Source organism: Zonotrichia leucophrys, chromosome 3, assembly GCF_028769735.1.
Source record: "Zonotrichia leucophrys gambelii isolate GWCS_2022_RI chromosome 3, RI_Zleu_2.0, whole genome shotgun sequence".
Lineage (NCBI taxonomy): Eukaryota > Metazoa > Chordata > Aves > Passeriformes > Passerellidae > Zonotrichia > Zonotrichia leucophrys.
In genome coordinates this window covers 53,853,281-53,869,262 of record NC_088172.1, presented here as the reverse complement: position 1 = coordinate 53,869,262, position 15,982 = coordinate 53,853,281, and the positions used below count along the sequence as shown (strand labels likewise).

Genomic DNA, 15,982 nt, shown 5'->3' with positions numbered 1-15,982 from the left:
AGAGAGGTGCAGCCTCTCCTTTGTGTGCTGTTTGCTCTGAGGGCTGGGAAGTGGGATCTGCTGAGTCCTTGGCAGGGACCATGCAGTGAAGGAGTATCTTACTCCACATGTGTGCTGGGGGCAGGGGTGTGCCTCTGCAGCCCAGAAGGTCTCTGCTGGAAGAAGATTTAGCAACAGAGAGTGCCTGACTCTTGCACTGGGCCACATGAACATTTTACCCCTGGGGAAATGTTCCCTGCAGAGCTGGTGGCTGGCACCTTGTAGCATGGCTGAGGCAACCTCTGTGCCTGGGTTGGTTTGCTCAGCTCTCCAGTTGCTCTTGAAGGACTCTTCTGGTGTTTATGTCCAAGTCCAGAGCTCATATAATCCCCAGATGGACTTTCCTGTTCAGGTCAGCTAACTAGGTGGAGGTGTGTCATGGATCATATCCAAGACTGCTGCACATAGATCAGGCACTGCAAATGATTTGGATCTGCATATGCCAGGATGTTCCACAACTCTGCTCAGGAACTGTATCTTGAAGGAAAAGAAGCACATATGCACTGGAAAAGAGGCACATCTGCATCCTTTTCATATTTCCAGCCCTGACTGGCAAGAGATGCTTGCAAAAGCAGTCCCATTGTCTGGAGAGAATCTGGCATCAGGCAGCATGGGATGAGGCAGAATTTGTCCCTTGAGGCCAAAGGACAACACCAGAGGAGTTGCTGGTGAATCCTGAGCAGTGAGACAGCAGGAATGCATTCCTTCTGGAAACACTGCTGCAAGTGCATTGCATAAAGCTTGCTGAGCTGTCCCTCCAGGTCGCCATGCGGAGAAAATGCTGGTGTTTAATGCAGGCAGCTACTTAGCTGGGGACTGGGGAAGGAGCAGTGTCAAGGGTCTGTCCCGGGAGCTCTGCTCCTGGGAAAGCAGCCAGAGATGCTGGAGGAAATGAATCACCAGTGGCAGCTCTGGGACTGCAGACTAGATGAGTTTAATGCAGTGTGAAAACAGAACAAGGCTGATCCCTGCACAGGGTTTGGTAATAAGCCCATGATAATCTGTGCTTTTTGAGGTACAGCATGCATTTTGCAGATGGCTGTTGAGTGTTTAATTTGTTTTTATAAAGGTTGCTCTACATGGAATTGGGGTTTGAGTCTGTGTATTTGATTTCAGAAGTTAAGCAGTAGAAAGAAGGGGGTGTCCTGTCATTTCCACTGGACTGTGGAACTAGATTTCCACACGGACAACATTCCTGGACGCATTTTCAAAGCACCCAGGAGCTTGAGCTCTTCTGAAAATTTTCCCAGCTTTATTTTGCAGCCCATGTGGGATACAAACTTTTTGAAAGATTTGCTCCAGAGAACAACTTCTGGTTTTCAGTGGTTTAATTTAGCCACATCCTTTTTCTTCATGAATATTGCAGGAAGATTTCTGTGACAACCACAAACAAAAACCCAGAAATTCAGCATCTTGCCAATCTGTGTGCTGAAGCCTCTGCTTCACTCTCACAAAGTGTGCTGGATCTGTGGCGCACAATTTCTCCCACCTTCAGCTGAATCATCTCATAATGGTGACAGAAGGCTAAAACACCAAATTCTGGCAAGAAGGTGACAAGGGCTACTTACTGGGACATCCAAAAAGATGCTTGAATATAGGCAGGATAATGTGTTTTTTCCTCCAATCTCAAAGGACAGGCTGAAACAGCTCTGCTGAACTTTTTGAAAGCTGGGGTGGGGTGTGGTGCGGAAATATTCAGCAGCTGCAGTTAAAAAGCCCTGGAACCCACAACTGTGGTGTGGACTGAGTGGAGGACATGTGGACTTGTCAGGGGCATTGGACTAGATGATCTTTAAAGGTCCCTTCTAATCCAAACCATTCTGAGTCTGTGCTTGTACTGTGGGCAGTGTAGGGTGACCCTAAGTTTTGGTTCCTGACGTTAAAGTATGGCCAGATTTTCGAAGGGATCGACACCATTGGGGTTCAGCAGAGGAGGGAAGTTCAGACGGGTGTCACAGTGCAGGTGTGCCATGTGCAATAGGTGACGTTCCTAATGTCTCCGCACCCGTTTCTCCATGCGGATTGCTGCGGGCTGTCCTGCCCTCTAGCGCCTGCAGGGCCCGCTCCTCTGGCCTCCCTCTGCTCCCCCGTGCCCACCTCACTCACCCGATGGAGGATGCTGCGGCTCCGAGCAGGGAGCAGGAACTGGAAACCCCCGCGGCCTCCCCTGTGCCATGATGAGTGCCCAGCCAAACTGGAGGAGAAGCCCTGTGAGAAAGTGAAAGGCTTCTTATCAAATCCACACTGTAGAGGAGGCAGACTTCTTATCAAACACAAAGTCCAAACTGTTTCCTTCCAGCTGACATATCCAGGCGTGCAAGTTTCCTCAATGCTCAAAAGAACCTGCAGCTGACAACTTCTGCAGCAGCCAGGCATCCTGTAGCACCCGTGCCAGGCTGTGCAGCCCCACATGCAGTCAGGGCTGTGTGCCAGACCCATAGATGGGGAGCAGCAGCCCCCTGGAAGCCAAGACCTACATCCAACCACATACCTGCCTTTCTGTGTCTCCTCAGCTCTGGGGTGATGGATCAACAGTCTCTTTTTCTAAAGCCTCTTGAAGATCTGAATGACTTTTTGGTTTTAGACTTAGTGGTGGCAGCACATAGGTTTCTGAAGAGGATGTCCCTATCCCTCTCCATGTTCCTATCCCCTGGCTCCATGCATTTCCGGCTTACAGTGTTCTGCTTTATCTAAGTGTCTCTGAATACTTTGTAACACTCTCAAAGAGCCTCTAACTGGTGAGAATGGGAAAACAGCCTTGCCAGACACTCCATTTTGTCCAGGGCAGATTCTGCTGGTGGCTGCCCTAAAAAAGAACAGCGCAGGAACAGGGCAGAGGCTGCAGTGCCTCAGCTAACACAGTCACGGTGCTGTGGGACAGGCACTGACACGGGGCCTCCACATCTGCTGGGGGTGAGCTCGGCCACATGGAGACCACCACCGTGTTTTGCTCTTCAGGAACAGGAGCTGTGGGGGCTGACGGGGAGTGCTTTGAAAGCCCCACAGCACAACCACAGGCGTTGGGAAGCCTCCAGTGACATCTCTTGGCATCATTCCATCTTTTCCAGGACATGTGTTGTTCAGTGTTGCCTTTCAGTCAAGACCTTGTAATTCAAGGTCTCCTAATTAACCCCACACTCAGCTGCAGATGGGGATTTCTGAACGATACAGAGAGCACACACATGCCCCTTTCTGGAGCAAGTGGTGTTGCTCTAAGTTTAATTGAGACTTGCTCAAATCAAGAAGCAGAGGCCACTGCACCATCAACTAACGTGACATTTTGTTTGTGTTCCCGCAGGGTGGCTGACAAGCTGCCGAGACCAAACCTCGTCATGCTCAAGCTCTTGCTCTCTCTGCTCCACCACATCAGCCAAAATGCTGAGACCAACAGGATGGACTCCTGCAACCTGGCCATCTGCATTGGCCCAAATCTGCTGAGCCCAGGCACTGCCAGCGCGCTCCCGCTGGAAGTGCAGAAGGAGATGAACGACAAGGTGCGCTGCACTCACCGAGCAGCCGCTCCCTCGGGGCAATTGAGAGCCATCCATAGGGATCCATCCCACGGCCATGGCAGCAGCTGAACACAGCAGCGCCCCTGGGCCTTGGGGGTGCTCAGCAAAGCAGCAGCTGCCCTGCAGCCCCCACAGTCACAGCACAGCTCCTGCAGCCTTTGCATGGGGAGGGCCAGGGGCACCCGTGGCCATTGTCACCCCTGGGCCCTCGGGCAGCGAGGCCAAAGCTGTGGCTGATGGTGTTTTGTCTGTATTGTTTGCAGCATCGGGCCTTATCCCCCATGGGGACTCAGCCTTAGACCTCAAGCCAGGATTTTGGCAGAAGCCACTGTGCTCTGTGCTGTCCTTCCTACAAAGATAGCAGGCAGGGTGGGGAAAGAATCTTCAATCTGTCTTGACTGAAATGGGCTGTTTTGTGTGTGCAGGTGACAGTGTTGGTGGAGTTCCTCATAAACAACTGCATGGAAATATTTGAGGGAGACATTGCCTTCCCTGCCTGTGCCTTGGCTGAGGAGTCACCAGAGCACACAGACAGCTCCACAGGTATGAGAAGGGACTGGGGATGTCACCAACTGGGGCTTCTGGGCCAAATTATTGAATTTGATATGTGAATATATCTGTGGAAACACAGAGAGTTGCTGACAGTTCAACGTGTTCATGAAGTGTTTTTCTACAGGAATGCCTTCCAGAAATTCAAAATTACAACACTCACAATCCAGACTTAAATCCCAATGTTAAACATCTGATTCAAGCACATTTTGTTACAGATGTGCTGAGATTTCAAGAACCTTTCTTGGCAGGCTTAAAGGAGAGGATCATTCTCCCAACCTAACAGATCTAGAGGTCTTTATTTTGTCACTGCTTCTCAGGAGGAACAGGCTATGAAAAGAAAGACACATTTTCAGTATACCTGATATCCTATCTTTGTCCTTTTTTGCACTTGCCTTATCAAAGTTAACTGCTTCAAGAACTGTTTGTTCTTCAAGGTGAGATGAAACTTGAAAGTTTCAATGGCTGGCTTCAGAAATCTGCAGTGTGAAATGTCCTCTCAAGAACCATTTTCAGAAGAGCAGAACACATTACAGAGAATGTGACATTACAACATGCACAGATGCCTCATATATGATTTCAGTGGTGTTTTAAGTTTTGGGTTTTGTTTCATTTCACTGTTCATTTATTGGATAATGCTTACCTTACTGAATTGTCAAGTTTAAAAATCACAGCAAAGTCCTGCACTTTTGCTTTTTAGAGCTGAATTCAGAAGAGCAGCAAGTGAGGTGCACACAGGGAGTGAGAAGGTGCTTTTCTGAAGAGATAACCCTCTCTATTTTTCACCCAAGAAGAAAGAAGAGTACATGTGGCCATGCAAATAGGAAAAGGAGAGGTGCAAATTCCCCAGCCACTGTCAAAACAAGTCTCCTGTATGAACAAAGCTTCTGATGCAAAACTGGGCCAAAATGAGAAAGGAACTTCTCCTCACAGAAGGTATTGAAACAAAAAAAAGTCTTCAATTTACACCATGAGGTTAAGTGCAAAATTAAGGAAGATGTGTCTCCATGTGCACTGGTTCTGCTGCTTTCTGCTAAGGACTATGTTGCTGAGAAATGCTGTCCTCTACAAAAGGTGTCCAGCCTAAGAAGGGGCTGGGAAGACAGAAATAGGGTCCAGATAAGTGCTCAGCTTCTCCCTGGCAGTCCCCACAGGGGCTGTGGGAGCCTCTGTGGTGTCTCAGTCCAGCCCTCTCACCACTTGACCCCCAGCAGCACTCATGATCCTCCCTGCCTTAGCTGACACTGGTCCCCTACCCACAGCTGCTGAATTGCTGCCATGCTCATTGATTCAGAAGGGCTGTGAGATCTGGAATACTTACAAGGCTCTATGCAGCTAACAGTAACAAAGATCAGGTGTTTATCAACTGCTTTTCAGGCACATTACACATTTTGGTGGCTCCCTTGGTCCCAGTGTTTCTCACCACCAAAAGATCCCATGCTATATACAGATCTGCTTAGTGTTTGCTCCTGGCATGGAGCATGGTCACCATGTGGTTTTGCAGAAAGAAATACACTTTGGGAAATACATCTTTGTCAAAAATACTTCATTTGGGATGAGCCATTCAAACTCCTACACAACCTTTAAAAAGGTTTGAAATTACTTTACTGTCTGTCGCCACCAGATGTCACTGATAACACTAAGCAAAGCACCTTTACCTGAGATTAGAGCCTTCCCTCAAAGGTAGGCTTGCACACCCACATATTTGTTGGCCACAGTCTGCACCATGGCCGTGGGTGGTTGACGTAGCAGACATTACTTTAGCATTTGTCATGCAGAGGTTATTCAGTGTAAAGCTCTTTCTGGCATCCATGCTGCTTATCACACACTTTGGGTTGTATAATATTTCTCTCCAGATCTCTGCAGGCTTAGGGACTGGGCTTCCCTAAATGTACAGCTGCGGCAGTGACCAGGAGACCAGTGCCAGGCTTACTGATGCAACCTGGCAAGGTACCAAAAACCAAGTTTTCCATAGTTTAGGGTAAAAATCAAAAACCTGAAAACTGAAATGGTAATAAAATTCTACCATTGGGCTTGGACCAAAATAGTTCTAATGGGCAACAGAGGATTAGGATAATCTTTAGAGACACAATCAAGGAGATTGATGTGCCTGCTACTGCAGGGTTGCCAGCAGCTACCCTCTCCCCTTTGCCCAGAGCAGATGGAACAGACAGAACTAGCTAGGATGGGCCTGGGGGCTGACAGGGAGCTGAGAAATTACCAACAGCAAAACTATCAGCACATCTGCCTCTTCAGCCCTGACAGAGTCTCACACAGGTGCCTCAGCAGGCAATGGAGCAAAGGCTACTGTTCCTAAGGGTCATCCGAGTGTTGTCTGCCACATGTGCTGACCTAGCAGGGTAGATCCCAGTCTGAGAGTGGAATATCAGGAATGACACCACTCAAGGACTTGAGCCACACCCCATACCCTCAAAAGGGTCCACTGGACCTCCCTGGACCACCTAGATATGTGACCTCAAAGGCAGCCCTGCCTTCCACCCATCCTGGGCTAGAACTACTCAGTGATAATCAGGGCAGATCTTGCTTGGATGGAAAAGCTCCCTTGGAAGGTGTCACCCTCTCTGTGGGTGGCTAAAAATCAGAAGCAGTGAGATGTAACCACAAACAAATCCACTCGGTTGTTAGAGGATCAACAGGTTTGAATGTGTTAAACTGAATGTCTACAGTCAGATGGTTTGAGGTCAGAATTGGGCTAGCATGTTCTAAAGGTGAACTGTTCCTCTGTAAACTCCGGGGTTCATGTCACAGTAATTCAACATACTGTGCTCTGTGTTTCATTTATCATTAATTCCTACAAGTATCCTAATAGATGTCACCTCTCTGAAACTAGAATCTTCCATGCTCACCCCACTTGCTTGCTAGTATTTGAGAACAATTGCTCTGCTTCTTTTGGTGACACACTAGATAGGAGTCAAAGGCTGGCAGTGAAAATTTGGTTTAGATGTTGAAGTCAATGGGACCAGGGCTTTATTACAATGGTTTTGTTTTTCTGAGAATGGAGACTCTTATCATGACTTCATATAAATCAGTCTTATTATGGCTTATTTTATCTGGTTTAAAATAAATAAAAAAGACATTAAGGTGTGGCATGTGAGAACTGTAAATATGTTAGCTTCTTTAGTGGAATATTAAATATCAGTTTTAGGGATTACTCATTACTGGATGTCCTCTTATACCTTTACAAGAGACTTAGCATCACTAGGAGGATTGGTGTGGATATTTGCAAAAAGATTCAAGCCACTGAATGCTAACTTTAATATTTATTTTAGGAATTATCCAAGGAACAACTGTCAAACGGAAGACTTTAATTTCTGCCATTTCTACCTTGTGTTTTATTGGCTGAAAATTTTAATTAGAGGGTGTTGAGTTGTAGTATTTAAATTATCTGTGACATTATTTTTATTCTTAAATTGTTGTAAGAAAAATTAATTATTTATACCAATTGCAATAATTCAGTAAAATTGGTTTATGAAAGGTCAAGAACACTCTGAAGAGAAATTCCAAAGTATGTACATGACTGCTAATCTTCACATAACATTAAAAGTGTTGTTCAGAGAGTCCCTGTCCTCACCTACCTGAAGTGATATGAACAACTCACAAGTAGAGAAAAGAAAGCAAAGTTTGGTTATATGTAACAGGCTCCTGACTTCATATCACCTTTTCTTTTTTAAATGTAGAGTGTGAAGAGTTTGTTTGGATTTTTATGTTGTGGAAATTGTCAAGAGACTACAAGATCAGCCTAAGGTGGTTCAGCTAATTGGAATTTCACCCCCACCTGCTGCAGTATGGGTGGAGGGCACCTGTGGAAAGTTTTGTGAAAACTTACATGTAGATATTTTTCCTCTAGCATCATTCATATGAGTGCCATTTTTACATCACTAGAATTCACAAATACATCCAAGCCTGTAAATAATACCCACACTTCAAAATCTGTATTTAAGAAAAAAAAAGTAGCATGAAAATATTACTACAATTTATTGCAAGGCAAAAATTACCTTGCAATAAATTTGGAGAATATATTAGAATAGGAGAGCCAATTCTCTTAACCCTAAAATATGGTGCAATCTGTGTTCTTTTGTCAACAGCTAATGGTTGTGTTTGATAAAAAACCTCATAAATCTGTTTCCATACCCCCTAAATGAAATATTTGTTTAATGATAACAGCAGCATGGGCACCAGTAATGCTTATTTGATGAAAAATATTTCTTCCCATGGATAAGGTGTACCTAAGTTTAAAAGAAAAATATTATAATGGCCATTCCCAAGACACCTTTTGCAAGTGACTCTTGGTGAAAGGACACGACTGGGCTCTGCAGTCAGCCTGGCAGTCACATTCCTTCAGCTGAGTAGTGGGAATTATTTAAGTTTGCTCTAACTTAAAGATAGCAGTGGCAACAGAATTTACTTAGGAGCCAGACAGGCTCCTATGCCAATAAAATTGCACTGCACTGACCCAGAGAGGGCATCTTGCTAGTAGACAGATCAGTGGTTGGGCAGGTTCTGCTGCATTTCCTTCCACCTGCCCCAAAACATTTGCACAGAGCAGCGTTAGAGTGGTGCAGCAGGGACAAGCTGACAAGTGGGCAGGGAGCTAGGGGTGCCAAAGGGTGCAGGAGTGGTGCCTGACAGATGACAGCTGGCCCTGGGCTCTCTGCTGGGCAGCACAGGCAAGTGAATGTCCTGAGGCTGGAGAAGTGAGGTTACTCCAGGGTGACCAACCTTGCAAGTTGCCTGCCCAAACCCTCACATGGCCAAAGGTTAAGAACTAAGAGAAAGCTCCAGCATGGGTTTACCTGATCCCCATGCTCTCCATGGGGCTGGGGAGCCACCTCTGCCAACATTCTTCTTCTTACAGCACAGTGCTTGTGCCTGAGGTCCCCTGGCAGATTTGGCACACCAAATAAGGAGCAAAAATATAATTTACTAAAATGTAAAAATTACAAATTCAAATTAATGTATTTTCATGTATATAACTGCCCAAATGATAGGCACTGTCCAGTTTTGGTTAGTGGAAAACACAGACTGAATGAAAATGTTATATATGTGCCTATAAATCAGCACTGTCTGGAGACATACCAGTGAATAAAAATAAGTCATTCTCCTGGAAAATTAAAAAAAAAAAGTTTCTTTTTTTTTTTTTCCTTATGCCTGTGTGGCACCACCTCTGTACCTTTAGGCAATTTGATTTCCTCTTCCAAAGAGTCTCAGCTACTGCCCCACTCCAAGAAAACATTGCTGCTCTCCAAACACTATTGAGACACAAGATCTCCTGCCATCCCAGTCACGGGTGACTTGCAGTCCCTACAGAAGTGCTGATGAACTGCTCCATGGGATCAACCCTGTACCTGGGCTGCAGGAGCTGCCCAGCCTTGCAGACAATATAGGGCTTTAGTAGTGTCTGTGGGAATGGACTGGATGAACTGAAGGAAAACTAAAAGGGAATCTAAGTCACGAGCTGAAACTCACAGGAATCGAGAGAGCTCTTCCCTAGTACTCTGAGAACTTTGCATGAGCTTAGGAGGTGCCACAGCAGCGTGGGACTTGAGACTGGAAAACCCATCAGCCACAGGAATGCAGTGCCAGTGGCCCTGACCTCTCCATTCTTCCTGTGTGACTTCAGACTTGGGACTTTTGGACACCTACTACCAGTCTGAGGTTCATTAAAAAGTTACTGGGAAGTACAGACGGTTGCTATGGCAGTGCAGACAATGTGGTATAGATGTATGATGAGTGTGGGGCGGGTGGAATAATTGTTCTGCAGCCCTTTTTTTGGGCTGAAGCCCAATCCCTGTTGCTAGTTCTGTGGGACTGAGCTCCTTATTCCACCCCTTCCAGGCCTGTGTCCTCCAACTAAAGAATAAATTTAGTTTTACTGTCTTTATTTACAGTATATGCTAAATCACTTCTGGAGAAAAGCACTATACGCAGCCCAAGGAAGTTTCATGTTTAAGCAGCTTTTGAAGAACTCCTCATCTTCATGAAACAGCTATCTCTGAGGGGCTGCTAAAACCACAATCTGCATGGTTATCAGCAACAGAGATAGCAGTCATATAAAAGAAACATGACTTCTCAGCAGGATGGGCTTGCATGGTCAATCTCTGCAAGCAGCTGCTGTCTCCCATTCCATATGCAGCCTCTCGCTGACCCGCCATCAATCAGCAGAGCAATGGGAACACAGGTGAGACAAACAGGAAGAACAACAGCTCTACTGCTTGGCTTTTGCCCACATCCATCCACAGCTGGACCCTTGTATATGTGGGAATTTGTGCCTCCAACCCAAGAGCCATACACTGCTATAAAATCCAGTTCATATGGCAAGGATTCTCCTCAGCAGAAACAGGTCCTCTTTTCACTTCTCATTAGGGAAATGGCCTTCCCTCAGGTAATTCCCTCCTGCCTTATGACTGACACACTGCATTTCCACTATGTTTAGAAAAGCACATGAGAGTCTATAGAGGTTCTCCAGCCTTGACAGGAATCTTTTTCAGAAGACTCGTGCCTGAATATTGTTCAATACCTTGGGATGATCATGCTCCTTTTCTCCATGTGATCTCAGGGCACTTCCACTCCTGAGCCCTAGAATTTGTCTTGTTTTTAAAAAAAAAACCACTGCAAATAATGATATGCCCAAACTGACTCTTCAACAGAAAGAGTAGATGGCAATCCACCTCCTTCCAGCAGCAAGGCTGGAACAGGAGCTGCCCATGGGCCCTGAGCCAGGCTCAGGCAGCTCAGGGCAGAGATGGGGGGCTGGCATCACTCAGCCCCCCTACAGCACAGGCACCTCATCCTTGCTCTCACCCTTCAGTGTCAGCAGGCTCACAAGGCCTGGTCCTGTGCCCTAGATAATAAATACAAGCCCTTGCAGATGTGGAGTGTGGAATTTGTAACTGTTTAGGCAGGTATTGCTGGTATTTTAATCACTTTCTCAAATGGCCCATCTGTCTCGTTCTGCCAGCGCACGAGAACTGGAGCTCCACAGTTTCGTACTTTGAGTGTTTAAACAAGCAGCAAGCCTTTTGGCCTGTGGCCACCTTCAGAAATACAGATTATTAATATTTATTTATATCAAATAATTAACTAGGAAATACAGGCACGAACCAGCGCTCAGCTTGATAATGTGGTGTTGTACAAACACACAGTGAAGCAACTTTCCATCCCTCAATTGAAGCAACAGGCAGGAAAGAACAAGAGAGGTATAGAACATAAAAAAGAGCATTTCTGTGTCACAAAGATTTATTGCAAGAATTGCTGTCTATGACTTACTAAAGACTGTGGGAAAAGAAAACCCACCTGGAGAGAAATGACAGTTTAATGTAGGGATGACTGTGCTGGGTCAAACAGCAGCACTTCAAGTCCAGTCCAGGACTATCTCCAGAGCAGCCAGCAGGAATTGCCTAATGACAGCATGAGCACAGGGAAGGCTGCTCCCCAAAATGCTTCCGCAGGATGAGGATTTGCACCTCAAAGAGTTCCTGAATCAGAGCTGTTCGTGCTGAACATCCCTGCACAGATTTTTCTTCCATGATCATGCTTAATTGCTCTTTAAACTGCATCCTGATGTCCTGTAGCAGTAACTTCCAGGATCTGTTGTGTGAAGAGGTACCTTCTTCTGAACCTGCCACCTCATAGTTTCATTTAAGGATAACTCTTCTTCCCCAGCTGTTATGCTAAGCATTTCAGTAAATACCTCTCCTCGAATCCAGTGGCAACAAGAAAAAGAGAATAAACTTCCTATTTAGAGAATTCAGCTGTATGAAATCATACATATATACATCTGTCTGTGTGTGTATACAAATTATGCAAGATACTCTTCCCCAACAGAAAATGCATATTCTTTTTATCTTACCAAGGTCTCACAAAAAAGGGCAAAAAAGCCACCAAAAAACTACCCAAAAACAAACAAGCAACAAAACCACCAAACCAAACACACAACAAAAAAAAAACCCAACCCCAAATCCAAACCCAGTGATCCTACAGCAGATACCTTATCTGAGAGTAGCAAAGGACTATGTCCAAGCAGTAGGTGCAATTGCACAGTGCAGACTGAGAACATGTGTTGGGAGCATGTCCACAAAACCAGCACAGCTCAGGCAAGTAGGGACACATCTTGAAAGGGGTCCACTGCACTTAGAGCCCTTGCTGTCTTGAGTATAGACAGGAACTTAGTACACTTTTAACATTGTTTTTTAAAAAGGCACACATCCTCAAATAGGGGACTATTTGCTTTCATTCTGAGTCATTTCAGTTTTCACAGTTCTGCTCTCCTTACCTCCTGGTGATGCATCCCCATCTTTCCCAGCTGGAAAGGGGATAAAAAGAAAATCCCACCTAGGGTTTTTCCACTGGTAGGTTTGGGTTTATGCATTCATTGTGCATTAATCGGGTGGGGAGCCCGATGCAGGGCAGGCCTGTGTCCTCCCCGCAGCATCCTGCCCAGAGCGGGCCTGGCCCTGCACTATCTCTGCAGCCTCTCCCGTGGCACCAGCGCTCAGACTAATGCAGGAGAGATGGAAGAGCTCGGGCCAAGGCGATAAGCTTTATCAGCCCGCTTCCTTCATCGGGAACAGGCCGTCTCAGCTCTCAGACAGATGCTGTTTTAAAAGCAAACACAGGACACGCTGCCAGGAGAGCTTTGGGTTTTTCAGGACGGCATGGCACCGGCTCCCCTCGGTTGCTGCAGAGGCAGGTGAAGCGCACGCTTGGAAGGCAGGAACGAACCAAGAGCTGCAGGAAGAGCCAGCGAGTCCTTGAGGGAGGACAAAGTGACAAAGCCAGGCACCAAGGGCCCCGAGGGCGCCACACCCTGCCCCGGGGCTTTTCCCGCGGGCCGGGACCGCGCCCAGCCCGCCGCTCGGGGCGTGGGCGAGCCGCGACCAGGGGAGGGGAGGGCCGGGCGGTGGCGGCGGGGCCCGGGGCGGTGGCCCCCGCGCTCGGGCACCGCCACACCTGGGCCGGCCGGCCGGGCGGGCGGCGCCATTTATAGCGCGCTATTTCGGGCGCGCGGGGCCATTGGGCGCCGCCGCGTGACGGCACCGCCGCGCCCGGGGCAAAGTCCCGCCGCTCCCAACGCCGCCGGGGGGCATGGGCGGCACCCGCGGGCTCTGCGCGCATGCCCGGGTACCGGCGGCTGATCCGAACCGCCCCCCTCCCGCCTGGGAGGCGGACATGCGGCCCATCCCTGGCCGAGCCCCTCTGCTGCCTCCGGGCGCTGGCGCTGCTCGCTCGGGATGGCGCGGCTGGGGGAGCTCCTGCCCGCTGCTGCCGGGGAGGGGAGCAGCGCCCGAGGGTGGGATGGGCAGGGCCTGCAGGCAGGGTGCCAGAGGTTCTTCAGGCCGTGCATCCTTAGCCGGGCCTGCAGAGCAGGAGAACATCGGCAGTCGCCTGTCCCTGTGTCGGGCCGCGCAGCGCTAAAAGGCTGGCAGGGACAGCTGGGCTCAGGTGTGATGGGAGCTGGGTGCGAGGGAGCGGTGACACCAGGCACAGCTGCCTTTGGTGCTGGTCAGACTGTGAAAGTGTGCCATGGCACCTGGGTACCCCTGACACCAGCCAAAGGATCGGGCAGGGAGCAGCCAGGTTGGGTCCATCTCTAGGTGTACGGGCTCCCTTCGCAGAATCAACTAAGCTGGAAAAGACCTCTGAGGTCATTGAGCACAGCCTGTGACCGAACAGCATCTTGTCAACTAGACCATGGCACTCAGTGCCACATCCAGTCTAACTCTGAAACACCTCCAGGGATGGTGACTCCACCAACCTCCCTGAGCAGCCCATTCCAGTGTCTAATCACCCCTTCTGTGAAGAAATTCCTCCTAATGTTCATCCTAAACCTCCTCTGGCACGGTTTAAGACTATGTCCTCTTGCCTTGTCACTAGGGTCTGGGAGAAGAGACTGACCCTCACCTGGCTACAGCCTCCTTTCAGGGAATCATAGTGAGTGATAAGGCCTCCTCTGAGCCTCATCTTCTCCAGGCCAAACAACCCCATCTCCCTCAGCCATTCCTCATGGGACTTGTGTTGCAGACCCTTCACCAGCTTCATTGCCCTTTTCTGGACCTTCAAATACCTTAATTCAGTTTTGCTGATTTGGAGCTCTAGATAGGAGCATCCTCACATCCTCATGTGAGGATGCCCTCCATGACAGGATGGCACAGAGTCTGATGGCTCAGGTCACTGCAGATTTTTTTTTTTTTTCATATAGCATGAGTGCTTTGTAAACATTTAACAAATGGGCTGAATAGTTCCAGGACTCAGTGCCATTCAAAAACAGCCACCAGAACACCTTACTCATAAAAGCTGTGTGTGACTTTCATGCTCCATTTATATAGACAGTGTGTGATGATGGGTGGGATATATGATTTTTGGCAGCTGCAGTCCCTCAAGTCTCCAGGCCTGGTGGATACATCAGTGCACACATGAGAGGAGGGTCAGAAAACTCCATGGGGAGAGGTGAAAGAGCAGACTGCCATTTCATGTGATTGAAGAGCCCCACAGTGAGTAGTGTCAAGATCAAACTGCCCAGTATTGTTACATTAATGTGGAAGTTTCTCCAGTCCACCAAACTGTTCAGCTAAGACAGCGCTCCAGGAAAGGTGCAATTATTGGCTTGGCAAATGTAGCATGGATGGAACAAGCTGTGCAAATTGCCTTCCTTAAGTCTTACAGGAGTCATCATCCCTGAAGTTGTTGGATGTAACTCTCAGAAGAATGTAGAAATCAAGCCACATGGAGCTGGGTGTCTGAAATCCTCAGTTTTCTACAGCCAGTAGAAAAAAATGCTCCCAGCATCTTCTCAGAGCAATGCAGGTTGGAAAAGCAGCCACATATTGGCATAGCCCTGAAATAGTCATTTGTGTAAGCCCTTCATCGCCCACGGGATTTTGTCTGCGCAGGCAAGATCTGTGTTAATCTGGAGCCTGAGCCAAAAGACTCCTGGGCAGCTTCTGCCAGATCACAGGTCTGTCACATGCTAAGCACACAGACCAGGAATGACATTTTACATTCCTTGCCTGCTAGCAGCGATAGTAAATAATCAATTAGTTGCACTTTGAACAATTTGGTTCACACCTTTTCCTGACTTAGACTGCATTTCTGGCAAGTAGAGTGCAATACATAAACTTTGCAGAAGTTGTTTCTGTTTGTCCATGTCCTGTTGTAGGGTTTCAGAACCCATTTATGTTATGGCTTTAAAGTTATTTCCAGGTGTACTGAATTGTTTAAACTAAAGATTATGCTACTGTTTGCCTGGCAGTGCTTTGTAATGTCTTAAGAACAATCTTGGCTATGTCTTTTGCCCATATATTTAGAAGCATATCATTCTTGTACCAGCACAAATTATGTGTGTTTGTTCTACATATGAAGCACTGTTGAAAGAAAGAGAAATGCATTCCTCCCAACAGCTGCTGCTCATTAATTCATTAAAAGAAAATCTACTTCCAAAAAGCTGTTCACTCAGGAATTAACATGTACTATTCTAGAAGTGTTCCCAAGCTGCCACTTTGGGACCAATATCGAGCCATATACAACAGCTTACTATAGAATTACACATTTCACAAAGTTGGGCACTTCCACTACTGTTACCATATCTAGAAATTGAAATTGGGCATTTTCTTCATGCTCACATTGAGAGCTTGATTACAAGTCCGTTGTGGTCTATGACAGTCTTTTCAGGAATATCACAGTGCTTGAGGACCTGCCCTCAGCACATAAAAGTCCATGGAATCTTTTGTAGAGCCCACTGCTAAGTTGTCTTTACTGGTGAAAAAGCTTAGAAGGGAGCAGAAAGTTAAATTTGCAGGTTTAGATACCTGATATCTGGTTAGCTCTGCCCTTGTCCATGTGTCTTCAGTTGTTTTATCCAAACA

General features: G+C 47.3%; 1 protein-coding gene across 1 annotated transcript in view; it reads left to right on the top strand.

Moving 5' to 3' along the window:
* LOC135444883 (T-cell activation Rho GTPase-activating protein-like) overlaps nucleotides 1-5,021 on the top strand; it is a 66,488-nt gene extending 61,467 nt beyond the window's left edge. Inside the window, exons 2-4 of the mRNA XM_064706952.1 lie at nucleotides 3,338-3,533; nucleotides 3,977-4,094; nucleotides 4,801-5,021. Of these exons, the coding sequence (XP_064563022.1) occupies nucleotides 3,372-3,533; nucleotides 3,977-4,094; nucleotides 4,801-4,991 (471 nt within the window). The 5' untranslated portion in view covers nucleotides 3,338-3,371 and the 3' untranslated portion in view covers nucleotides 4,992-5,021. The remainder of the gene's footprint in view (nucleotides 1-3,337; nucleotides 3,534-3,976; nucleotides 4,095-4,800) is intronic.
* The last annotated feature ends 10,961 nt before the right edge of the window (nucleotides 5,022-15,982 follow it).